Raw genomic sequence first — 26,755 nt, 5'->3', positions numbered from 1 at the left:
AAAATTTGATGCCAAAGGGGGAAAATAGTTTTTAGGGAATCAATAATGCATTTTAAAACCTTTCACAGATACAAAGATGCTTTATTTGGGAATCTAAAGGTATTTTGTGATATGTTGTCTGTTTATAAAATTGGTACATTTGGAAATATAACATTTCCCAACTCTACCTGCAGTTTTCTATATTATTGATACTTCCTTTCCATACTTTGAAATCGGATAAGCCTCAGAGTAATGAGAGAGGGATGGATATTTTTTCTTTCAATTTTCCCCTTAGGCTTTTTATGCCATTTGAAGAAGGTAGTAAATGTGGACTGGTGATTAGTGTTTGCTTCAGAGCACCTGGATTCTGAAATTTACAGTGAATATGAGATGTGCCTGAGGCCTAGGCTAGCTTCTGGTTCTTGCTTGAGTTTTATATTCTTGTAAAAACGACCTTATTTTAAAATTATTTTGATAATTTTTCCATGTGTACTTAACGAAGTACATGACTTTGAGGAGTTTCAATTATTAAAAAAAAAAAGTATAACTCTGTTAATATTTCTAACAATGGAAATTTTTTAGCCAACAGAAAGTAATGAAGATGAATCCACCTCAAAACAAGATAAAAAAAAGAAAGGACAGAAAGGCAAAAAACAAAGTTTTGAAGATAATGATAGTGAAGAATTGGAAGATAAAGATTCAAAATCAAAAAAGACTGCAAAACCCAAAGTGGAAATGGACTCTGGGAGTGATGATGATGATGATTTTAGTAAACTCTCCAAAAAAGCTAAAGGGAAAACTCAGAAATCAAATAAGAAGCGGGATGGGTCAGAAGAGGATGAGGATAACAGTAAAAGAATTAAAGATTGTATGAGAGTACCTTCTTCTGGTGAAAGTAGTGATGAATCAGATGAATTTTTGCAGTCCAGGAAAGGACAGAAAAAAAATCAGAAAAATAAACCAGGTCCTAATGCAGAGAGTGGGAATGAAGATGACGACTCCTTCAAAATTAAGACAATGGCTCAAAAGAAGGCAGAAAAGAAAGAGCGTGAGAGAAAAAAGCGGGATGAAGAAAAGGCAAAACTGCGGAAGCTGAAAGAAAAAGAAGAGCTAGAATCTGGTAAAAAGGATCAGAGTAAACCAAAAGAATCTCAAAGGAAATCTGAAGAGGAAGCTGTAAAATCCAAAGTGACTCTTGATTCTGGAGCACCTCCTGCCTCTGAAGAGAAAGGAGAGGCTCGCACAGCTGCTGAAGGTTGGTAATAATATCGAGGAAGGGGCAAAAGGCTTGGATTCATAATCAGCCTAAGTTTTAATCATTATGCCCCAAAGTCATTTTGTTGTTTGTCCTTGGTTATAAAGGTACTAAATTGTAAGAAACTTAAAAAAAATTAGGTCTAAGTACTCTTTTAATTGATTTTCATTGTTAAACATTTATGTATGTAGTATAAAATATCTTTCAAATGATTTGTGCACAAACTAGGATTTTTACGGAATTTCACTGTGGAAAACAATTTTTTGCTGCTGATGAAGACTGGAAATTGCCTAATGAAAAATTTATTCTTCCTTTTGATACCTCAGTGTGAGATAATATCTGAATTCTTTCCTGTTTTTAAAAACCTAATTCGATCTATGAAATGGAAAAGTAACATGCTGAAATTACTTAACATCTTTTAACCAATACTGAGGCATGTTTTTGTACTAGAACCAATTAGCAAAAAAGAAGCTTTCTAGTTAAATTTCCCCCTTATTCAGAATGAAAACAAAGATCAAATGATTTATATAATTTTTCTTTAGACTAGAAAACTTTTAATGGGAAAATTGACATCGCTTTTGTTTTTTTAAATTTTATTTATTTAATTTATTTATTTTTTGGCTGTGTTGGGTCTTCGTTTCTGTGCAGGGGCTTTCTCCAGTTGCGGCGAGCAGGGACCACTCTTCATCGCGGTGCGCGGGCCTCTCACTGTCGCGGCCTCTCCCGTTGCGGAGCACAGGCTCCAGATGCGCAGGCTCAGTAGTTGTGGCTCATGGGCCTAGCCGCTCTGCAGCATGTGGGATCTTCCCAGACCAGGGCACGAACCCGTGTCCCCTGCATTGACAGGCAGATTTCTAATCACTGCGCCACCAAGGAAGCCCGACATAGCTTTTTAACCACTCAGATTTTTACTGTCTGGATGTGTTTGAGGAGAACCATCAAGAAAGTAGCTTCATAGTCTTTCATTCTTTAGCATAATGCTATAGAGTCCTTGGAATATATTTATATTTTTGTATGTTATTCTTCTAATGTCTATCCCCTTAAGGTAGGCATCATTCTTATCATCCCCATCTTACAGAAGCAAAACTAGCTACAGAATTTAGGAATTCAGACACCATGGATTAAGAAGATACATTAGGTACTGTATATCTTCTCCCTGATGACAGGGTCCTCCTGTCTTCTTGAATCCCTCAGGACAACTCAGAGTAGCACCAGCATTGTAAGCTTCTAAGGAGGCCAACTGGGTTGTTCTGAGCTCTTCTGGTTACTCAAGTGCTCAGGAGGCCTTGATACCCAAAGCCCTTAGCCTGCTGCTGGCATCAGCCCTGGCCCATTATGGTTCCTGCATTCTGGGGTTTGCTTACCATTGCCGTAGGAAACAACTTTTAAAAATATTCTTTGCCTCTCTTCTTTTTTGGTAGATGACAATGAAGGAGACAAAAAGAAAAAAGATAAGAAGAAAAAGAAAGGAGAAAAGGAAGAAAAAGAAAAAGAGAAGAAAAAAGGACCTAGCAAAGCCACAGTTAAGGCTATGCAAGAAGCTCTGGCTAAGCTTAAAGAAGAAGAGGAAAGACAGAAGAGAGAAGAGGAAGAACGGATAAAACGGCTTGAAGAATTGGAAGCCAAGCGTAAAGAAGAGGTATGTCATTGTGAAGTTGCTGACTTTGACTTTGTGTTTGACTTAAATCCGCTTCTCATAAAATATCTCTAGCTTTCTAATTCTAAAAATTTCTTAGTTGCATGGTAATTCAGCTACACTATTGTTCAGATATAAATAATAAGATGAAGAGGTAGAGAAAATCCTACCTTATTTCCTCAGGTACAGACAGGACTTGCTTGTGCATCATTGCCAACACATAGTCTACTGTCATATGATACTAATTAATACTCATTATGTACAACATTTAAAGTACTTTCATTTGGAAGCTCCTAACATAATACTTTGCATGTATCTCAAGAGCTTTGTTAGAAATTTGGGTTGTTTATGTTTAAATTTTGTAATTCATTAAGCTAATACAATTTTTGTCTGATACATATTCTTTTATAGGAAAGATTGGAACAAGAAAAAAGAGAAAGGAAAAAGCAAAAAGAAAAGGAAAGAAAAGAACGCTTGAAAAAAGAAGGGAAACTTTTAACTAAATCCCAGAGAGAAGCCAGAGCCAGAGCCGAAGCTACCCTTAAACTTCTACAAGCTCAGGGTAGGTGGTGTTCTTAATTAACTGAATGCTCTAGAAACTTCTCTCATGCAGTTATATCTCTATAATGGTCAAAAGGAGAATTGAATCAGAAGGAGAATTCTATGAAAATGCTGTGAAAAAGTCCAATAATAATGTAAGGAATAGGTGAGATAATTTCATTATTTAGGTAGATAACGTCTATACTGTGATAAAAATTTGTGTGTAAATGATAGTACGTCTGTAAATGAAAATACAAAGTAGTAAAATGAGTCCCCATGTAGACATCACTCAGTTTCAACAATTATCACCATTTACCATTCTTGTTTTGTCCCCCCTCCACCCAGTTTTTTCCCCTAGAGTATTTTAAAGTGAATTCCAGATGCCATAATTATTTTACTCACATTTTACTTTAGTATGTATCTCTAACAGATAAGGACATTTTACTTTTTAATATAAGTGTAGTATGTATTATTATATTAAGCAAAGTTCCTTGATATCTTGATTTTGTCCATGTCTAGTTTTTTCCACTTATCTCCAAAATGTCTTTTATAATTGATTTGTTCAAATCAGGATCCAGATTAGATTCATGTGTTGTATTTGGTTGATAATGTCTGTCTCTCATTGATACCAGTACCACCCCTATTTTTGGCATGGATTTATTTGTTGAAGATACTGGATTTTTTTCCTAGAATTTCTCCTATTCTGGATTTGTCTATTTGCATTCTCCTGGTGTTGGCTAACTTACTTCTCTATACCTTGTAATTTTTTAGATCTAGCAGTTTGGCTACTTCTTAGTGGTGCTTTACCACCTAGTGCCTCACGTGAGGAGGCATGTGATCTGCTTGCCTTCTGGTGATGTCAAGATTGATCAGTGAGTTTAGCTATTGGCAGCCTTGTCCATTAGAAAAGTTCTTCATTGACTTTTCATCTAATAATTCTAATTCCAATTGGTGATCATTGCCTATATCCAGTACTTCGTTAGGAATTGCAGAATTGTGATAGTCTGTCGTTCTTTCTGCATTTATTAGCTAGAATCTTTCTCTAAAGAAAAGCTTTCCCTGAAATACAGTTCATGCAGGAAAACCAGGATATATGCTTAATTCTTTCCCTTTCTTTACTAATTAGCAAAATAATAAATTGGTGTCCCCTTAACCTCCAAAGGTGACCAGTGAATTTAATTTTGTTTTGCATGTATATCATTTTATCTTAATGGAGTTTTATATAATTGATACATTTTCATCTCCTAAAGTCATTTATGTTTTTGATACTCAAATTATGCCATCTTTGGCTAGCAGGAAGTCATTCACGTTGGTCCCTGTGACTTTTTCACTTGACTACAGTATTCTTGGACCTCTTCCTTGCTTTCTAACACCACGAGATATCTCAGGTTCATCTTGCACATTTTCTCCTCTAGACCTTGAAATCAACTGTTTACCCAAGGAACCTTGGTTCCTTTTAGTTCAGAGACCATAATCTGAACATTTAATCAATTATGTTTTTGACAGGTAAGATGATTTAAAATAGTGTCTTTGCTCCTTTGAGAAGAATATTTTGGGACCTCTCTTAATGTCCTGTCCCTACATTCCACAGATTTTTATATTATAGTAATTTTGGTGCTTACGGTGTAATTAAAGTAAGAGCTACCATCTATTATGTATTTAATATGTACCTGATGTTACCTTTGACATTATTTCCTCATAAATATCTTCATTCCCATCATATAGATGAAAAAATGGAGACTCAGAAAACTTTAACAGCTTGTCCAAGGTCCTAGAACTAAGATTTAATTGATCTGTGTGACCAGCTCTTTGTTATGCATTATATGGTCAGCTGGGAGCAGTAAATGTAGAGAAACACAGTACTTAGATTTCAGAAAGTCTTATTCTCAGTTGGGGATATAGCTTTTTAAAAAACAAAAGTAAAGAACAAATTTGAGTACAACTAGCACCCAAATATCAGATTTGACTGGTGGCTATCTGACAGGCTAGAAGAACTCTTGGAGAAATTGGGATCGGACCACGTAGGGAGTAATTTGCCAATCTCAGAAATGCTGTTTTATGGAGTAGTTTGACTTGTATTTACAAGATTCGATGAAAATTATTTAAAATTGTGAACTTGGCATCAATCTTTAGGACAGGCTTGGAAGAGATGGTCTCTCAAGTGGCATCTCTGGCCCTAGTCTCTTTGCTTATTCTTCATAGTGTTGCCCAGTTTTTGCCCTCTTATGGGTTCCCTATTGTCTGTTAATAAAAATGTCCAAACTTCTTAGCCTGACATTAACGGCCCTCCACAAGTGCATTCATTGAAAAGATACTACATGCTATGTCTCACCATATCTTTAAAAGCCACCTTGCTAGGTAAATATTATTTACCACATTCATTACCTAGAATAATATAAAACTTATTCATTGAGCTCAAAAGGTGTTCTTAGAGAGGGTATCTGCAGATATTTTCAGATAATTACGCTGAATTGTGTAGCAGGTTACCTTTTCAGTCTGTTCCATAGCCTTTAGCCTGTAACTACTAAGCATATAGCAAGTACACATTCCCCTAAAAGACACAAACTACCAACATGCAAAGAAATACATAACCTGGGTAGTCCTGTATCTATTTAAAAAATATACTGCTATATCTATTTACATTTTATCTAAGTTAAAAAAAATTTTCCAACAAAGAAAACTCCAGGCCTCTATGATTTCACTTGGGAATTCTAACAAATATTTAGGGAAGAAATATTGCTAGTTATGAACATTATCTTCCAGAACTACCCAACTCATTTTATGAGGACCGCATGACCTTATATCATAGTGAGACAAAGACTTTACGAGAAAGGAAAACTGTAGACCAATATCCCTCATGAACAAAGATGCAGAATTTTTCCACAAAATATTAGCAATTTGATTCCAGCAATACAGTTGACCCTTGTACAATCTAGGGGTTAGGGGCAACTCCCCATGCAGGCACAAACCCGTGTATATTTTTCTAGTCGGCCCTCTGTATCCACGGTTCCGCATCCACATATTGAACCAGCAGTGGATCTTCTAGTACTATAATACATATTTAGTGAAAAAAATCTGAGTATAAGTATCTGTGTAGTTCAAACCTGTGTTATTCAAGGGTCAACTATATAAATATTTATGTGCGTATATTTATGTATATTTATATTTAGGGATAATCTATTATGACCAAGTGGGTTTTATCCTGGTAATGCAGGGTTGGTTCAGTATTTAAAAATCAATAAATAGTTCACCATATTAATAGACTAAGGAAGAAAATCTACATGATCATCTCAGTAGATGGAGAAGAATCATTTGACAAAATTCACCATTTATATATAATAAAAATTCACAAACTGAGAATAGAAGGGAACTTCCTTCCCTGATATAAGACATTTACAAAAAACATACAACAATTTGCAGTTACTGGTGAATGACTGAATACTAATAAACACTAATATTGTGATTAAGGCAAGGATATCCACTCTCATCACAATCATTCCACATTGCACTGGAATGTCCTAACTCAGGCAATTAGGCAAAAAGAGAAATAAAGGCATGCAGACTGGAAGGAAGAAGTAAACCTGTCTATTCACAGGTGACAATTGTCTACATAGAAAATCCCATGGAATCTACCCCCCACAAAATCCTACAGCTTAATAAGTGAGGTTAACAAGATTATAGATAAGGCTAGTATGCAAATATCAACTGTATTTCTATATGCTTGCAATTAACAGTAAAAATAAAAAATTAATGGTACCATTTACAGTACCCCCCCATAAAAGTAATTGAAACACTTAGTATTTGTGGAATCTATATGCTGAAAACTATAAAACACTGACGAAAATAATCAAAGACCTGTGTAAATGGAGAGATGTTGCATTCATGGATTGGAAGATTTGATGTTGTTAAGATACCAGTTCTCCTAAACTGATTTGTAGATTCAGTACAATCTCAATCAAAATTGCAGCAGAATATTTTGTGGATATCTATAAGCTATTTCTAAAATGTGTATGAAAAGATAAAGGAGTTAGAATGGCCAAAGTATTTTTGAAAAAGAACAAACCTTGGAGGACTCACAATATCCGATTTCAAGACTAATTGTAAAAACAGTAATCAGTACAGTGTGATACTGGCAAAAGGATAGACAAATAGATCAATAGAACAGAATAGAGTCTACGTATGGTCAGGGTTTTTTTTCTGTCATAGGAAAAGACAATTCAGTAGATAAAAATATGATGTTTGCAACAAGTGATAGTGGAACAATTAGACATTTATTGTGTAAAAAAAAAACCTCAAAACAAAAAAACTTAGTCCTAAATCTCAATCGTTATATAAAATTTAACTCAAAATGGATTGTAGATCTACATATAAAATATACAACTAAAAAACTTTTAGAGGAAAACGTAGGAGAAAATCTTTGTGAGTTTGTGTTAGGCAGGGAGTGCTTAGTTACAACTTCAAAAGCATAATCCATAAAAGGAAAAAAATATAAAATTGAGGAAATCCAGTTAAAAACTTTTGCTGTGTAAAAGACACCATTGAGAGAATTCAAAGACAGTACCTGAAAGTCACACGTGATAACTGTGTGTGTGTGTGTGTGTGTATAAAAATATATATAAAGATAACTCGAAACTCAACAATGAGAAAAACAATCCTATTTAAAAATGGGCAAAAGTTTGAAGAGACACTTCACCAAGAAACTATTCAATATAAGCACATGGAAAGAATGCTCGACATCATTAGGGAAATTCAAATTAAGACCACTATGGGATATCACTACACATTTATTAGAATATGTAAATTTAAAAGAACCCAGCATCTGTCTTTACCAAATGCTGGTAAGAGCAGTTGGAACTCTCATATATTACTGGTGGGAATGCAGAATTGTAAAGCCACTTTAGAAAACAGTTGGCAGTTTCTTACAAATTTAAATACAGTTGACCCTTGAACAACATGGGTTTGAACTGTTTGGGTTTACTTATAGGTGGATTTTTTTCCAATAATAAATACTACAGTAACTACACGATTTGTGATTGGTTGAATCCGAGGATGTGGAACCATGAATATGGAGGAAACATGTATACGGAGGGCTGACTATAAGGTATATGCAGATTTTCGGCTGCGAGGAGAGTTGGCAGCCCTGACCCCCATGTTGTTCAAGAGTCAACTGTACATATTTATCTTAATGTCCCATCATTCCCACTCCACAGTATTTACCCCAGAGAAATGTTCACAGAAAAATCTGCATGCAAATGTTCCTAACAGCTTTATTCATAATTGTCAAAAACTAGAACTCAAATGTCCTTCAGCTGTCTGTCGAATCAAGGAACTGTGGTACATCCATACAATGGAATACTATTTGGCAATAAAAAGAAATGAAGTACTGGTACATAGAGCAATGAGGATGACTCAGATCCATTATGATGATAGCCAGACTGTAAAGTTTTATTTCTGTGACTTTCTGGAAAGAGCACATGTTTTGGGTTGGAGAACAGATCAGTAGCTGCCAGGGGCATAAGGATGTGAATAGGGTTTAACTTCCCAGAGCAGCACAGGGTGATGGAACTGTTCTGCATCTTCATTATGATGGTGGTTGTGTAACTACATGCATTTGTCAAAAGTCATAGAACTGGACACCAAAAAAATGGAATTTAAACGTATATAAATTTTAAAATACCTTACATTAAAAAAGAGGGTTTTCTATGAATGTTCGTTTATATTTTAGGGTATGTATCTCTGAGGTGAATAAAATGTTATCTTCTTAAGTAGTATTTCTTAGGTGACAGGTAGTATAAACCCTGAAATTTTCCATTTTTATCCCTCAGGTGTTGAAGTGCCATCAAAAGACTCTTTGCCAAAGAAAAGGCCAATTTATGAAGATAAAAAGAAGAAAAAAACACCACAGCAGCTGGAAAATAAAGGTTTGCATACAAAATAGCCTGTGATTTAGAAACAATTTTGTTTGCCTTTTCCCCCATAACCTGCAAGACAGAAGTCTTAAAAAGAAATGAACAAATCAGAATTGTAACTGAAACTTACTTCCTATACCTTGTTTCTTGTTATTATCATTCTCAACTGATTCAAATGACAGGTTAGCGGGAAAGTGCTTTTGTTTGAAGAATCTGGATCCTATGCTATGAATAACTGTTCTTAACTCTGAAAAGCACAACTATCATTCTTATGTTTTCTGTTTCCTTCTCAACCTTCTGTAATTTTACATTCTATTCTTGAGCAGAAAGAAAAACTAGTTTCCTGTTTAAAAAAAACAACAACGCATAGCTGATATTTAAATGTTTTCTAAACTTGCTAAAGAATTTAGGTTGTACTACTGGTTTTTATTCAGTACTTAACAGAGTATCCTAACAAATTATGCACTGAAAAGTATTGTTAACTTGGTTTCTGTTCCTGTTTTCAGTATGTGAACCAATGGAATTAAGTGCTGCTGTAGAAGTTGTGGAACAAGGAGTACCTGAAAAAGAAGAGACACCACCTCCTGTTGAACCAGGTCAGTAGTGTTGACTAATTAATTCCTATTAAATATCACTGATGTGTCATAAGTTGTCTTGGTTATCGTTAGTTTGGGGAAACCAAATGTCTGGCAAGATGACCTTCTTCATAGTTCTTTCTTTTCTCTAAATCATTTCATTTCCACTGAAAAAAGTGTAGAGGTGAGACTTGAATCACTTTTGTTCTTTACAATAGTGTTGGTAAAATGTTTTGTAGAGAGGATAGAGAGAGGTATTTGGATTTTCTCTGATGTTTTTATTTATGGGTCAGAATTCTTAAGCGGTACCAAGAAGAACTAAAGTTCTTTATTTAATCCTTTGGAAGCAAATTGGAAGCATTTTTAATTAGAACTTTCATTAAGAGTCATAAAAATTGGCATTTTAAAATCTTCAGAGGTCAGCTTCTCTTTACTAAATTAGTAAGGGGATTCAACTTACTCATTTTGTATGTGTGTTTTGAGATTGGAGAAAATCTCTGGATTTTTTTTTTTTTCTTTAAGATAAACATTGTTCTAATTCATGAGATAGCTGTTGCTAGGAGAGCCAGAGGCTGGCTAAATGTATGTTTCATAAAATCAGGAGAATCTCCAGTGTTTAAAGACAGGAATGGGAGCAGCTTTAGAGAATGTTAAGACTGACCCACGCTGGTGAAAGGTATTACTGATCCTATTCTTCTTCCCCTCCTATTCTCAATATAAAAAGGATCATTTTCCTGGGCACACCTCAGCTTAACAGGATGAGATTAGAGAAATTCACATTGATAGACTTAACAGCAGTTCCCTATTTTAGGTGATATTTGTAGCACTAGAAAGAATTGCTAATTTAGGAGGAGTTAGGGGTATGTGTTTCTGACTCATTTCCTCCTCAAGAAGGCGTATCCAAACTTGTTGGCAAATAGTAATTATGACAGGGAAACAAATACTACAGTGTCCCAATCTCATCTTCCTTTCATTTGAGAATAATTTTGCTTGATTAGATTTCAGTAAAAAGAGTAATTTTTGTTAATGAGAGTTTAAAGTCTATAAATTCAAAATTATATCTTTCTGGCTATTTTTTGGGTTGTAAGCACAACGTACTGTTCTTATTTTCAACTGGAATAGAAGTGTAGATTTGTACCTCCAACTATGTAATTTAAGTTGTATTTATATATATTTGTAGAGGTTAAAGCAAAATAAACAGTACATTCTTACGTATTAAGTATAGGTTGAAGATCAGAAAGAAGATATATGTGAAATTTCTTTTATCCTCAAGAACTGAATGCCATCATTTACCCTTTTCAAGATCTAAAGGAACATTTCAATGAGTTGCCAATATTTTAATTACCTCAGATATGAAATGTGCGTTAAGTTTAATACAGTGTATTCAAAACACGAGGAAATTGTGAAGCATTTTGTAATAGTAGAGGATTTAACATGCTAGGTATATTGAAAACTAGTCCCAAAGGTAATGAAATTGTGTACGTACTTTTTGCATAACTAAAACATTTCTTTTTTTATGTCAGGATAATTTTCTACATAATTTTTTTTTTCTAAAAGCAATCTTATGTGTCTAGATATATTCTGTGTCTTTAATGGAAATTTTATTTACAGAAGAGGAAGAAGAAACTGAGGATGCTGGATTGGATGATTGGGAAGCTATGGCTAGTGATGAGGAGAGAGAAACAGGTGAGTAGCTCATAAGCACACATTGATAAGTCCAGTGGTTATTGGAGGTGTGTATATATTTAAAGAAATAGTCTCCCGATGATGAACGCTGTATGAACATTCCTGGGGACAGAGACCAGTCTTGCTCTCTCCATTGCCATGGTTCCTAAGTCCTCATATGGATCCTGATTTTATTAATAAATGGTTTTTCAGAAAGTCATTTGTAAGATAGTTGCCTAGGCTTTAGAATACGTTTTTTCCCAGAGTGATAATGTTAAAAATGGGGATAAGTTATTAAAGCTAACCTACCAAAAAAACCTCTTGAACTTAAAAGATAATACAAAGATAATACAAATGAATAGTTTAGTTCCTAATCACTATGAATAAAAAGTGTTTTTGTCATTTCTTCCTGTCTTCTTTTTTAGGGATTAATTTGCTGGCTTTTTGCTAAGTTTTTTTTTTTTTTTTTTTTTTAATAAAGTCTCTTTATTCTTTTTTTTTAAAATTAATTAATTAATTAATTTATGGTTGTGTTGGGTCTTTGTTTCTGTGCGAGGGCTTCCTCTAGTTGTGGCAAGTGGGGTCCACTCTTCATCGCGGTGCGCGGGCCTCTCACTATCGCGGCCTCTCTTGTTGGGGAGCACAGGCTCCAGACGCGCAGGCTCAGCAATTGTGGCTCACAGGCCTAGTCGCTCCATGGCATGTGGGATCTTCCCAGACCAGGGCTCGAACCCGTGTCCCCTGCATTGGCAGGCAGATTCTCAACCACTGCGCCACCAAGGAAGCCCCAAAAGTATATTTCTTAATTTATGAAAGTGAGGACTTTACGTATCTTTGTTACTTCATTGTGATCAGAAAAATACATGGTTCTATCCTTTGAAATATGTTGACTTAACCAACCATTTGTTGGGTTGTAAATTATTATAAATGTTTCATATGTGATTGGAAAGAGTTTATATTCTGCATTCGTTGGGTGACTTGTTACCTATATTTAGTTAAGTTTGCTGATCATTTTGTTCACCTCTTATGTTCTGTTCTGAGTTTTTTTTCTGGTGTGCTTTTTCTCTCTCTCACTGAGAGTTGTGTGTTCAAATCTCCCATCGTGCTTGTAGATTGTCTATTTCTCCATGAGTTATATTAATTTTTGCTTTATATATTTTGGTGCTATATTATTAGATGAATGTAATCTTATATCTTTCTGATGAATTAACTGTTTTATCGTTTTATTTCTAGCGATGTCTTTTGCCTTAAAGTCTACCTTATCTGATATTAATAGCTATACCAGCTTTAATTTACATGATCTTCTTCTGTCCTTATTACACTTTCTACATCCTTAAACAGCATATAGTTGAGGTTTTAAATCTAGTTTGTCAATTTTTATATTTTACCTAGAGTACTTAGCCCATTACATCTAACATTTGATAGAGTTAATAAAGTATATTGATTTTATATTTATCATCTTATTAAGTTCTTCTTATTTGTTCTGTTTCTTTTTCTCTCCTTTCTAACCATCTTTTGGATTATTTGAAGTTTTTTCTCCTTTCATGAGCTTGGAAGTTTTGTAATTTTCTGCTTACTTTTAGTGGTTACTCTAGAGAGTTTTAACGTGGATCTTTTTTTTTTTTTTTTCCCTTTTTCTCCATCTTCTCACCCAGTATTCCTCCTCCCAGTCCTTATCACCTCCTCTCACGTCAGCCCCCACTAGAAGATGAGGACTTGATTTCTCTGTTCCCTGCAATGCCTGTGGCAGTGCTTTGCACACTAGACACCCCAAACAAGGATTTGTGCAAGAATAAATAGATGGGTGGGCAACTGCTCTGTGTAAGTGCCCACCCCTTCCTGATAGATGCCTTTTAAATCCTCACAAAAGCTGAGAGGGGCTGAGGGGGTTAGGAAAGTTGTCAGAGGGCAGGCAGCTGTCCTTAAGTGGTGGAGCTGCATCTGGAGCCGCCTGGGCCTGATTCCAAAGCCTGCCTCTTCCCCTTTCCCTCTATGGATTCCATAATGACATGGCTCCTGCCCTCAAATCTGATGAGAGACAGAAACTAATGCAGAAATTAAAAAACAGTGCCTGGCAAATAACAGGCGCCAATAAACACGTTTTGTTGTTGAAGGAGCGAAGCCCTAACAGCGGTGTTCAGACATTTCTGTGGGGCCCAAAGGGGACACCTAAGTGTGTTGGATGAGGGGCGAGGAAGGGGCTGTAAAAGACTTCTAGAGGGGGACACTTGAGGGGGACCTTGAAAGGTAGGTCCTTTCCAGGGGTGCGGGAACAGCACGGAGGGATGAAAAGAAAGCAATCTGAGAAAATGGAAGACCTTTAAAAGCCACGATAGGGAATACCCTTAGTGTTAAACCTCCCCCAGGCACCCCCATGGCTCCAGCCCGAGATCAGCAGACAGTGCTGGGGCCTGCCAGGCTACAGAGCTGGCAGCAGGTTGGGGGACTACGCTGCACAACGGCTGCACCCTGCCTTCCCCCTCTCTGCCCAACCCGGACCACCATTCCTCGGCCCTCCGACTGGGCCTAATGTGGATCTTTGAACTATCACTGTCTACTGTTACCTTCTTTGCAGGCAATGTAAAGACCAAAGAATACATAAACAACATTTAACCAATTCTCAATTTATATACCATTGTGCTCATTAATTTTAATTCTCTGTTTTAAACCCCATAATAGCTTTTTTTAAAAAGCAGTCAGTATATATTTAAGTTTACCCACATTCTTAGCTTTTGTTATGCTTCATTTTTTCCTGCACCTCTGACCTTTATTTGGGATCATTTCTTCCAGCCTAAAGAATACCTTTTAGAATTTCCTTCAGTATGAATCTGTTACTGAGACATTCCATTTTTGCTTTTCTGAAAATATCTTTCTCTCATCTTCATTCTTGAAGGTGACATACTGAATGAGGAATTCTTAGTCATAATTTTATTAATACTTTGAAGATATTAGTCCCTTGTCTTGGCTTTTATTGTTTCTGTTTAAAAGTCAGGTACCAGCCTAGGGCTTCTCTGGTGGCGCAGTGGTTGAGAATCTGCCTGCCAGTGCAGGGGACACGGGTTCGAGCCCTGGTCTGGGAAGATCCCACATGCCGCGGAGCAACTGGGTCCGTGAGCCACAACTACTGAGCCTGCATGTCTGGAAGCCTGTGCTCCACAACAAGAGAGGCCGCGACAGTGAGAGGCCCGTGCACCACGATGAAGAGTGGCCCCTGCTTGCCCCAACTAGAGAAAGCCCTCGCACAGAAACGAAGACCCAACACAGCCAAAAATAAATAAATAAATAAATAAATAAATAAATAAATTTATTAAAAAAAAAAAAAAGTCAGGTACCAGCCTAAATTTTTCATGTGTCTTTCGTTTTCATCAGTTTTATTATAATGTGGCTAGGTTTGTTTTCTTTTTATTTAATCTGCCTATATGTTTTTATCAGTTTTGCAGTGTTATGAGCCACTATTTCTTCTCAGGGATATTAGTTAAGCCTATGATAGACCTTCTTACTCTATCACTGTATCTTTTCCTCTTTTCTGTATTTTTTACCTATTGACTCTGCATGGTTCATTGTAGATTGTTTCTTCTGATCTGTGTTCTGGTTCATTAATTTTCTCCTCAATTGTTTGCAACTGTAGAAATAATTTGATGTCAAGGTTGGTGTTTTCTTCCTCCAGAGAGAATTTATATGTACATCTACCAGGAGTCTGAGTGAACTAGCAACATAGAGTTATCTTATTCCACATGTGGAATTTAGAGAATCTGGAGGTGATATGCCAATAATGGGGAGACCCTGTTTACTTCTCGTTTATCCTTACTGCTACGATACAGTTTTTCAGGATTTCACCCCGCGATAAGGGTATTACCCAGTGTCCATCTCCCTCGCCCTGTGGAAATCCTTGGTAGGCCTGAACTCCCAGTGCCTGGACCCCTAAGCTTTGAGGAGCCACTACGAGCTTCATAGCTTTTCAGCTGCCTCCTCCAGGATCTGCAAATGACCCCACGGGGAAGAAAGTACTAGGCATCGTGTCCGCCTCCCTGGGTTTCTGTCCTCTCTTGTATCCTGGCTTAGTAATGCTTTTCTTGTTTATTAGCTTAAGTATGGTTAATGCATTACGTTTTTACTGTTAAATGGCAGTCTTCATTGTAGCAATGTAGACAAACACTTTGCATTTATGATGTATGAAAACATTAATTTGGAATTAATGCTGTATTAAAATGTTACTGCCTTACTTAGTACATGTTCAGTATTATTTTTCCTTTAAGGTCTCTATCTTGATAGAAATCCCATTTTTAACTTTCATTTATTTCAAAATCTCTTTTCCTGAAAGTAGGAAACACAGTGCATATAGAAGTAAAAGAAAACCCTGAAGAGGAAGAGGAGGAAGAGGAGGAGGAGGAGGATGACGAAGAGAGTGAAGAAGAAGAGGAAGAAGAAGGAGACAGTGAAGGCAGTGAAGGCGATGAAGAAGATGAAAAGGTGTCAGATGAGAAGGATGTGGGGAAAACATTAGATAAAAAGCCAAGTAAAGAAGTGAGCTCAGAATCTGAGTATGACTCTGATGATGATCGAACTAAAGAAGAACGGGCTTATGACAAAGCAAAACGGAGGATCGAGGTATTTATTTTTCCTCTTCTCTTTCCTCCTTTCCTCCCCACTCCTCTGTGATCATTAAAACTATACAACTAAAGGCTTTTATTGAGGAGCACTTTTAAAAATACAGTCTCAGAGTGGTATCTTTGTCCAGTTTTTGTGGAGACATAATAGGTCTTTAACGGGGTCTAACCCAAGGACCTCACTCTTACCTAAGACAGAATGGTGACTGCTTCATCATTTTTTTCTTTGTTCCTCCAAATTTTAATGTGCTCTTTGAGTGATGGTTTATCGGTATACAGAGGTATTCTGAGCTTATGCCCTCTAGTTGAGTTTTTGCCTTATGTATATAGGTTAGTCATTCTGAGGCATCTGATCCCTTTAGTTGTTTAAATCTGGTGGGTTAATGAGGCTTCTATCAATATTTAGTCAAGTTCACATGCCTAGCTGGCTTACTGTTTGACCTACACTGAGGTAGACTTCTACTACTACTTCTACTAGGCTTCAAGAGAAAGTTTTGTTTAGTTATGTCAGCTTAGCATAAATAATACACTAAAAACTACTTTAGTTTGCTTTGAGGATGCTAAACTATTTTAAAGCTAAAAACTGTTCTTAGCTTTCTTTTTCTTAATCTTTTCATATGTAATTCTAGTTTTAAATTTTTGTTTTAATACCTATATATCAGTATTTGCCTTTTCCTTCTGTAAAGTCTAGATAGGAATAGATTTTCTGAATCTCTAAAGGACTAACAAAGTCTATTGTAAACTGGGGTTTCTCAACCCCAGCACTGTTGACATTTTTGGGCTGAATAATTCTCTGCTGTGGGGCACTGTCCTCTTCATTTTAGGATGTTGAGCAGTATCTCTGGCCTCCACCCACTAGATCCCCTCCCTTCTCCTGCATGTGTCTCTGCTTCTTCCCCACAGCACCTACTCAGGCCAACTCCCTTGTTGTATACCTATGTGTAAGAGAGACAGTTTGTGTACTGTGTTTGATGATTTAAAAACAAACAGAATGGGTGTAATCAGAAAGTAAAAGTTCCCCCATTATCTCACTCCCCAGTGAGATAACAAGAACTACCCTTGTTAATGAATCTGTTTATGAGCCTCATGTTAAAAAAAAAATTCATTAAAAATTAGATAATAAATTTTGTGGATGCATATTATTTTCCATGTAACAATATGCTATGGGCCTCTTTAGCTCAACAATTTTTAAACAGCTTGGTTGAGATATGATTTACGTACCATAAAATTGACCCATTTTAAGTGTACAATTCAGTGACATTTTGTAAATTTACAGAGTTGTGCAACCATCACCACAACTCAACTTTAGAATATTTTCATCACCCCAGAAAAACTCCTTGTGCCAGTTTGCAGTCATTCCCCATTCCTAGCCCTATGCAACTACTAATCTGTTTTTCCGTCTCTAGAGAGCTGTCTTTGGAAACTTCATTATAAATGCAATCAAATAATATGTAGTCTTTTGTGTCTGGCTTATTTCACTTAAGCCTATTCATCTGTGTTGTTGCTCTATCAGTACTTTGTTCCTTTTTACTGACAAATAGTGTTTTGTTGCATAAATATACCACATTTTATTACTGTCCATTCACCAGTTGAAGGACATTTGAGTTTTTTACTTTTTTGGCTATTATAAGTAGTACTGTTATAAACATTCTCATAATATGAATCTTTGCATGGAAGCATGTTTTTATGTCTTTTGGATATGTTCCTAGGAGTGAAATTGCTGAATCATATGGTAAATTTGTGTTTAACTTTTTCAGAAACTACTAAACTATTTTTCAGAGTGGCTTTGCAACTGAAGATTTTTATCAGTTGAGGGTTCTAGTTTCTCTACATCCTCACTAATACTTGTTATTGTCTGCTTTTCCATTATAACCGTTATAAAGGATGTGAAGTAGTATATCTTATTGCAGTTTTAATTTGCATTTCCATGATGTTGAGCATATCTTTGATGTTTATTGGCCATTCCTATAATCTTCATTGTTGAAACATCTATTCAAATTTTTGTCCGTTTTTAAATTTTGGAATTTGTCTTTTTATTATTGAGTTGTAAGAGTTCCTTTCATTTTTTAATAGTTTCTTTTGAAGTGCATAAATTTTTAATTTTGGTAACATCCAGTTTATTAAATTTTTCTTTTACTAGAGCATGCCTCTGGTGTTGTATTGAAGAAATCTTTGCCTAATCCAAGATCATGAATATTTTGCCCTGTGTTTTCTTCTTAAAAATTTATACTTTTTGTTCTTGTATCTTTAACTCTTTGTTAAGATAATTTTTTTGTATGGTGTGATGTAAGGGACTAACATCATTTTTTAATGAATTTAACCAGCATCATTTGTTTAAAAGACTACTCTTCCCCCATTGTGTTGTCTTGTCATTTTTGACAAATCAAGTGATCAGAAATGTGAGAGTTTATTTTTCGACTTTTGAGTTCTGTTTCATTCATTTGTATATCTGTTCTTCTGTCAGTACCGTACTGTTTTCAGTTACTGTAGTTTTATGGTAAGTTTTGAAATTGGGAAATGTAAGTCTTCTGACATTATTCTTGCTTTCAGATAGTTTTGACTATCCTAGGTCACTTGCTTTTCCATACAGATTTTAGGGTCAGCAGTTTCTGCAAAAAGTCTACTCAGACTTTGATAGAGATTGCATTGAATCTGTAGATCAATTTTATGGAGAATTACCATCTTATTAATATTAAATCTTCCAATCCATGGAAAAAGGCTGTCTCTCCATTTATTTATCTCTCTTAAAATTTCATCCAGCAGTGTTTTGTAGTTTTCAGAGTACAGGATTTATGATTTCTTTTGTTAAATTTATTGCCAAGTATATTTATTGTTTTTGATGCTCTTGTGAATGGAGTCACTTTATTTAATCTTCCATTGTTAGTATAAAGGTGCAGTTGATTTTATAGATCTTGTATCCTGCAACTATACTGAAATTTTTTTATTCCAGTAATTTTTCATGGATTGCTTAGGACTTTCTGTAATCAGTGTCATGTCATCTATCAAAGACAATTTAATTCTTCCTTTCCATTCTTACTGCTGCTTATTTCTCTTTTTTTGCCCTATTTCCCTGGCTAGACCAATATATTGTTGAATAGAAGTGGTAAGAACAGACATACTTGCGTTGTTCCCAGTATTTTGGGGGAAAATGTTCAGATTTTCACCATTAACTATGATATTAGCAGTGGGTTTTTCACAGATGTCCTTTGTCAGTTTGATGAAAATCCCTTCTTTTCCTAGTTTGTGGTGAGTTTCTGTCGGTGAGTGGATGATAGATGCTTTTTGTATATTTATTGAGATGGGTTTTTCCCTTTTTTTAAACTAATATATGATGTATTATGTTAATTGGTATTCAACCAACCTTGCATTCCTGGAATAAATCCCACTTGATCATGGTATATAATCCTTTTTATATGGTACTGGATGTCATTTGTAATATTTTGTTGAGGAATTTGTGATCTATACCTATGAGGATATGGATCAGTAACTTTCTTTCCTTAAGATGTGTTTCTCTGGCTTTGATTTCAGATTAATATTAACCTCGTAGGATTAGTTGGGAAGTGTTCCATCCTTCTCTACTTTCTCCAAGAGTTTGTGAAGGATTATATTATTTCCTGTTTTGAATGTTTGTTGGGATTCATCAATAAAGCATTTTTGGGGGGAGGATTTTAAAATTACTAATTCAGTTTATTGTATTGTCATTTTCTTTTTCATCTTGAGTCATTATCAGTAATTTTTGAGTTTCTGATTATTGTTTTTCATCTAAGTTGTGAGCATAAAATTGTTCATAGCATCCTTTTACAGTCCTTTAAGTTTCTGTAAGGTCAGTAGTGGTGTCTCCTCTTTTGATTCTAATTTTGGTGATCTTTGTCTCCTCTTTGTTTTTTTTTTCTTGGTCTGTCTGGTTAAAGGTTTTCCATCTTCTTGAGCATCTCAAACCAACTTTTGGTTTCATTGATTTTTCTTTATTTTTGTTTGTTCTCTTTTTAGTTGATTTTTTATTCTTTATTATTTTCTTTTTAGTTTGGGTTTAGTTTCCTCTTCTTTTGCTAATTTCTTAAGGTGACAACTTAGATAATTGATTTGAGACCATTCTTTTTTTCTCCACATCATATAGGCATTTACAGTTACAGATTTGCCTCTAAGGTACTGCTTTAGCTGCATCCCACAAATTTTGATGTTTTTTGGTTTTCATTCAACTCAGATTTTCTAATCTCGCTTTTACTATTTCTTCTTTGATCATGAATTATTTAGAAGTGTATTGTTATAATTTGCAAATATTTGTGGATTTTCCTTATTTTCCTTCTGTTAATTCTAAATTCTGACCATTGTGGTCAGAGAACATACTTTGTATAGTTTCTGTCATTTTAAAATAATTGGCCTGTTTTATCTTCTAGCATATGGTCTCTTCTGGAGAATTTCTTGTGTACTTAGGAAGAATGTGGATTCTGCTGTTGGTGGGTCTGCTGTTAGTTAGGTTGGTTTTGTTGATACTTCTGTTCAAATTTTCTATACATTTGCTCATTTTATGTATAGTTTTTCTATCCATTATTGAGAGTGGGCTATTGAAGTTCCCAAATTTATTCTTGAATTTTATTTCTCCCCTCAATGTTTTCAGTTTTTTCTTCATGTATTTTGGGTCTCTGTTAGGTTTGTATGTGTTTATACTTGTTATACCTTCTTGAGGATATAGATATGTCTCTCTTGTCTCTAATAACATTTTTTGTCTGTTATTAACATAGCCATGAATCTCTCTTATAGTTACCATTTGCACGGTATGTTTTCAGTCTTAATGCTTTCAGTTTATGTCTGTGTCTTTGACTCTAAAGTGTCTCTTGCTGACAGCATGTGCTTTAATCTTGCTATTTCATCCAGTCACACAATGTGCCTTTAAGGGCATTTAATTGATTCACATTTAAAGTTATTATGGGGAATTCCCCACCGGTCCAGTGGTTAGGACTCTGCACTTTCACTGCTGAGGGCCTGGGTTAAATCCCTGGTTGGGGGACTAAGATCTCACAAGCCACTTGGTGTGGCAAAAAAAAAAAAAAAAAAAGGAAAAGGAAAAAAGAAAAAAAAAGTTGTCATAGATGTGACTGAATTTTCTTCTCTCATTTTGCTATTTGTTTTCTACATATTGCATGTCTCTTGTGTCTTTTTCTCTTTTTTTAAGTTATTTTCTTCATGGTTACTCTAGGCATTACAATATGTATCTTAACTTCCTATTTTCTATTACTAGTAGCTTAATTCTAGTTAAAAAAAGATTTTGTTCCAATATAGATCCATTTCTTTCTTCTTCCTTTATGCTATTATTGTTACATATATTATGTATTATTGTTACATATATTATGTTTATAAATGTTACAAACCCAATAAAACAGTGGTGCTATTAATGTCTTATTTGATCTTATATCTTTTAAAGGAATTCAGAGAAGAAAGGAGAAAAATATATTGATAGTCTTTAATATTAGCCTAAATATTAACGTTTCTAGTATTCCTTATTTCTTCCTATGAATTTGAGTTTCTGCTGGTGTCATTTCTTTGCTACAGTATAGCTCCAGTACCTCCCTCGCCTTGCCTTTGTTCTGTCTTTGTAATATTTGTTACATCTTTATCTGTTATAAGATCAAGCATACAACTTTAGAATTATTTTTGAAGTTATCTTTTAAATCAGCCTTTAAGAGAAGAAAATAGAAAAAGGTAATTTTTACTGTCTTTTATATTTACCTATATAATCATCTTTTACCATCACCCCTTTTTTCTTCATGTGGCTTTTAGTTACCATCTGGTGTCACTTCATTTCACCCTGATAAACTTTCTGTGATATTTCTCATCATGCTAATCTTCTAGCAGTGAATTCTCTTAGTCTTTTTAAGTCTGGGAATTCTTTATTTTACCTTCATTTTTAAAGATAATATTGCTGCATGCGGAATTCTTGCATGACAATTTTTTTCTCTTGTTTAGTCCTTTGAATATGTTACTTCATTGTCTCTGGTCTCCATTGCTTATGATTAAAATTAAGCTGTTACTCTTATTTGGGTTCCCTTCTACACAGTGAGTGATTTTTCTCTTGCTGTCAAGATTTTCTTTTTGATCTTGGCTTTTAACAATTTAACTAGGGTGTGTCTTGGTGTGGCTATCTTTTGTATTTATCCTACTTGGAGTTTTTTGAGTTTTTTAGTTGTGTAGATTGATGTTTTTTGTCAAATTTTGAACATATTCTGCCATTATTTCTTCAAATATTCTTTCTGCCTATTTCTCTGTCTCCTCTCCTTCTGGAACTCCACTGGTGCACTTGAGGGTATCCTGCAGATCTCTCAGGGCTCTGTCCATTTTTCTTCATTCCTGTTTAGTTTCTGTTAATCTATCTTTAAGTTCTTTGATTCTTTCTTCTGCCAGGTTATAGCTACTGTTGAGCCCCTTCAGTGAATTTTTAAATTTGTTACTGAACTTTTTAACTCCAAAATGTTCAAGTTTTTTTTTTTATAATAATTTTTTTTTCTATTTATTGATGTCCTCTTTTGATGAGTCATCATCACACTTTTCTTTCAACATGGTTCCCTGTTTTTGAGTCTTTGTCTGCTAAGTCCAAAATCTGGGTCTCTCAGAGATGGGTTCTGTTGGCTCCTACAAATGTGGTAGTTTGGGTTTGTTTTTTTTTTTTAAATGTATTTGCCTAGTGAATCAGGTGGACTAATTCTGTTATGTCTTTGGCTTCTATTGTATGCAACTGCTGATGCCTCTTCTCAGTTTTGTTTTCTTTGTTTTTGTTTGTTTGTTTGTTTTTGTTTTTTAAGTTCTTCTTTTTATTTTTAAGCCTGGCTTCCTAGGGCTTGCCCTGGGTCAGTGTCTTAGTATCAGCTGTGGTTTGTCAGTGGTTGTGCTCAAACACTTTGAGCCAGTAAGGCTTCCACCATTTGCCAGTGGATCTGGTAGTTTTCTAGTCCCCAGTGGTTTTCACAAGGCCTCTCATTGAGCCAGGAATGAGTAACTCACCAAGGACCTCTTTGGTCTCTTCTGACAACCTTGTAAGGGGCACAGCCTTCTGGACCACCGGAGATTAGTAGTATCTTATCAAAGCCTGGTTTGTCGGTCTTGTTCCACAGACCTCCCTGTTAAATGTCTGACTGATCTTCCTGGTTATCTCTTGTCTCACCAGTATCAAGACCTTAGTCTAGTTGTGATTTTAGTTTTATCTCTTTGTTTGCCATTGGGGTCACTCCTGGTTTTGGCAGTGCCCTACAGTGTGAAATCCCCTGTCCCTCTCTCATATCACTTCTGCCCCATGGAGCTGTGGGAGTGAGAGGAGTGTGATGGAGCAACTCCAGTCTGAAACTCCACAGTTGCTCTTACTGATGATCAGTAGATTTTCTTTTTTTTTTTTTTAAACTGTTCCTTTATTTATTTATTTATTTATTTATTTATTTATTTATTTATATTTTTGGCTGTGCTGGGTCTTCGGTTCGTGCGAGGGCTTTCTCTAGTTGCGGCAAGTGGGGGCCACTCTTCATCGCGGTGCGCGGGCCTTTCACTATCGCGGCCCCTCCCGTTGCGGGGCACAGGCTCCAGACGCGCAGGCTCAGCAGCTGTGGCTCACGGGCCCAGCTGCTCCGTGGCATGTGGGATCTTCCCAGACCAGGGCTCGAACCCGTGTCTCCTGCATTAGCAGGCAGATTCTCAACCACTGCGCCACCAGGGAAGCCCCAGTAGATTTTCTTGAATTAAATGTTTCTCAATTTGTTATATGTTGTTGGCCGATTTCTAGAGTCTTTAAGTGGCTGTTTAGACTATTTTGTCTAGTTTTATCTTTTCTTTTTAGGGAGAGGACTTGATGAGCCTCCTCATTCCATCATTTAAGAAGTCCTGCCTTACAACACCTTTTAACAGCTCCATACTGTATTCCATTTTATAGAAGGATCCTAATTTAATTTTGTATCCAACTGCTTGGGCTGCCACAACAAAATACTGCAAACTGGTAGGCTTAAACGACAGAAATTTATTTTCTGACAGTTTTTGAGGATAGAAGTTCAAGATTCAAGAGCTAGCAGGGCTGTTTTCTGGTGAGGACTCTTTTCCTTACTTGCAGGTGACTACCTTATTACCGAGTCCTGACATGGCCTTTCGCCTGTAAGTGTTGAGAAAGATTTTTGATTTTCTTGTATAAGGACACCAGCTCTATTGGATTAGGGCCCCACCCTTAGGACCTCATTTAACCTTTCCATTACCTCCTTAAAGGCCTTATCTCCAAATAAGTCACATTGGGGGTTTGGACTTCAGTGTATAAATTTGGAAGAGATACAGTTCAGTCTATAACACACTTCACAGTTTTGAAACCTTGCTATATACTGTAATTTTCTGACATTCACCACAGACTTCCTAAGTAAGACTCTCCATTGTGGATAGGATACCTATATGATTCTATGCAACCAGATAGGTATCAGCCCTGGGGTTTTGGAAACACTCATTAAGAAATCCTCCACTGGGGCTTCCCTGGTGGCGCAGTGGTTGAGAATCTGCCTGCCAATGCAGGGGACACGGGTTCAAGCCCTGGTCTGGGAAGATCCCACATGCCGCAGAGTAACTAGGCCCGTGAGCCACAATTACTGAGCCTGTGCGTCTGGAGCCTGTGCTCCGCAACAAGAGAGGCCGCGATAATGAGAGGCCCGTGCACCGCGATGAAGAGTGGCCCCCACTTGCCGCAACTAGAGAAAGCCCTTGCACAGAAACGAAGACCCAACACAGCCATAAATAAATAAATAAATAAACCCAAAGTTTAAAAAAAAAAAAAAAGAAATCCTCCACTAAAGAAGATTAAGTAGTTACTGATTCTTGCTATGATAAATACTCCAGTGAGCAAACTGTTGTACACCTGCATCTCTGTATACTTGTCATTGCTTCAGAGCAAATACTTAGACGTAGAATTTCTGAGTCATGGTCTATATATACTACATTGCCCTCCAGAAAATTTCAGCACTTCATCAAGTATGGGAGAGAAAGGCAGTTTTCAACCATATCAAGTTCTAACTAAGGTCCCGTTTGCTTTTGAGTCGTACATGTTGTGAAGCTGTTGTGTACTACTCTTCGCTAGTAAATACTTGCGTCTCACTTTTGACATTCCAAAATGTTTTTTCATTACAGTTTCTATAGAAAGAATCAGTGTCTAGTGGTAGGAATGAAAGAGTTCTTACAAAAGTGGTTTTTTAGATGGAAAATAGTGATAGTTTTGTAAATGACATTGCTTCAGACTTTTTGTGAAAGTGTTATTTCATTTGAATGCCAGCTTTACTGTACTTCAAAGGCTGTCATTTTAAAGCGGAACTGCTAGCTTGTATTTTGTTTGGTTCTCAGAAAGCTGAAGTATTTAGAAGTAAACGCTACAGTAAATACATGTAGTTCAAGGACAGGCTTTCTCATGCTTAGTGGTTACTTAGGAAGGTAGGAAGTGTCATTTGGATGTGTTAGGCTGAAGCTTGCAGTAACCATGTCCTAATTGAAAAGACATAGCATTTGTACACTGGATACAGTTTTGAAATATATTGCTTTAAAATTTTTAACAATTCTTAAGTTCTAATGAAAGTGTTGGAATGCTAGCATATAGCTCTTTTTATGTAAACCTCCACGTAAGTTAGAGGTTGTACTATATACTAAGTTTGACAAAACGATCAATTCCTTTTTCTATTCATTATATTCCATTAAATTAACTATGTACAAAAGTGTTCAGAAAGTTTGAGCCAACACTTTACACCATTTTTATTCATAATTAGCAGTGCTGCTCAGAAATCTATTGTAAACAGGTGTCTCCTTGTCCAAAGGTTGTAAAGTTCACATTGTAAAATGCAGTTACATGTAGTTAAAGCAGCAAAACAACTTGTATGCAGGTTGTGGCATTCCCTTGCAAAGGCAAAATAATTTAAAGGAAGATGATACTGAGGGTTTGAAATAGTATTTAATTTTGTGTTTTTTTTTATTCCTAGAAACGGAGACTTGAACATAGTAAAAACATAAATACAGAGAAGCTAAGAGCTCCTGTTATTTGTGTACTTGGACATGTGGACACAGGGAAGACAAAAATTCTAGATAAAGTAAGAAAATTTGTGCATTGATATATAACTTTTTGAATAAGTGAATGATACCTTATAAAAAGCTAACAGAAACCATAGCACACATGGGCAGTTCTGTTTACAAGTTGCTGTTTTCTTATTGCTTTTGCTTCTTTTTGCATTTTGAAATTTGAATCTCAATCTGCCATCTTATCCCAGCTCCGTCACACGCATGTACAAGATGGTGAAGCAGGTGGTATTACGCAGCAAATTGGTGCCACCAATGTTCCTCTTGAAGCTATTAATGAACAAACGAAGATGATTAAAAATGTAAGTACACTGTGTTTCATGTGTTTTAATCTCTGACAAAAATTAAGGTATAAATTATTTCAAACACAGATAAAAGAACAGAATGGTACAACAGACCCATAATGCTCACCATTCATAATTAACACATGCCGTCTTGCCCTTCAGATCTCTTTTTTAAAGACATGAAACATGAAATGTTGTAGGAGTCCTCCTTCCCTCTTGCTCCAAGAGGCAGTCACT

The 26,755-nt window shown here is 35.8% G+C and overlaps 1 protein-coding gene across 1 annotated transcript in view; it reads left to right on the top strand.

Moving 5' to 3' along the window:
- EIF5B (eukaryotic translation initiation factor 5B) overlaps positions 1 to 26,755 on the top strand; it is a 69,148-nt gene that overhangs the window by 23,672 nt on the left and 18,721 nt on the right. The window contains exons 6-14 of the mRNA XM_057558256.1: positions 562 to 1,234; positions 2,656 to 2,873; positions 3,282 to 3,432; positions 9,236 to 9,331; positions 9,826 to 9,915; positions 11,506 to 11,580; positions 15,881 to 16,167; positions 26,141 to 26,248; positions 26,426 to 26,536. Coding sequence (XP_057414239.1) covers positions 562 to 1,234; positions 2,656 to 2,873; positions 3,282 to 3,432; positions 9,236 to 9,331; positions 9,826 to 9,915; positions 11,506 to 11,580; positions 15,881 to 16,167; positions 26,141 to 26,248; positions 26,426 to 26,536 — 1,809 coding nt within the window. The remainder of the gene's footprint in view (positions 1 to 561; positions 1,235 to 2,655; positions 2,874 to 3,281; positions 3,433 to 9,235; positions 9,332 to 9,825; positions 9,916 to 11,505; positions 11,581 to 15,880; positions 16,168 to 26,140; positions 26,249 to 26,425; positions 26,537 to 26,755) is intronic.

The sequence above is a fragment of the Balaenoptera acutorostrata genome, chromosome 12 (assembly GCF_949987535.1).
Source record: "Balaenoptera acutorostrata chromosome 12, mBalAcu1.1, whole genome shotgun sequence".
Taxonomy (NCBI): Eukaryota; Metazoa; Chordata; class Mammalia; order Artiodactyla; family Balaenopteridae; genus Balaenoptera; species Balaenoptera acutorostrata.
This window is presented reverse-complemented; position numbering and strand designations above follow the sequence as displayed.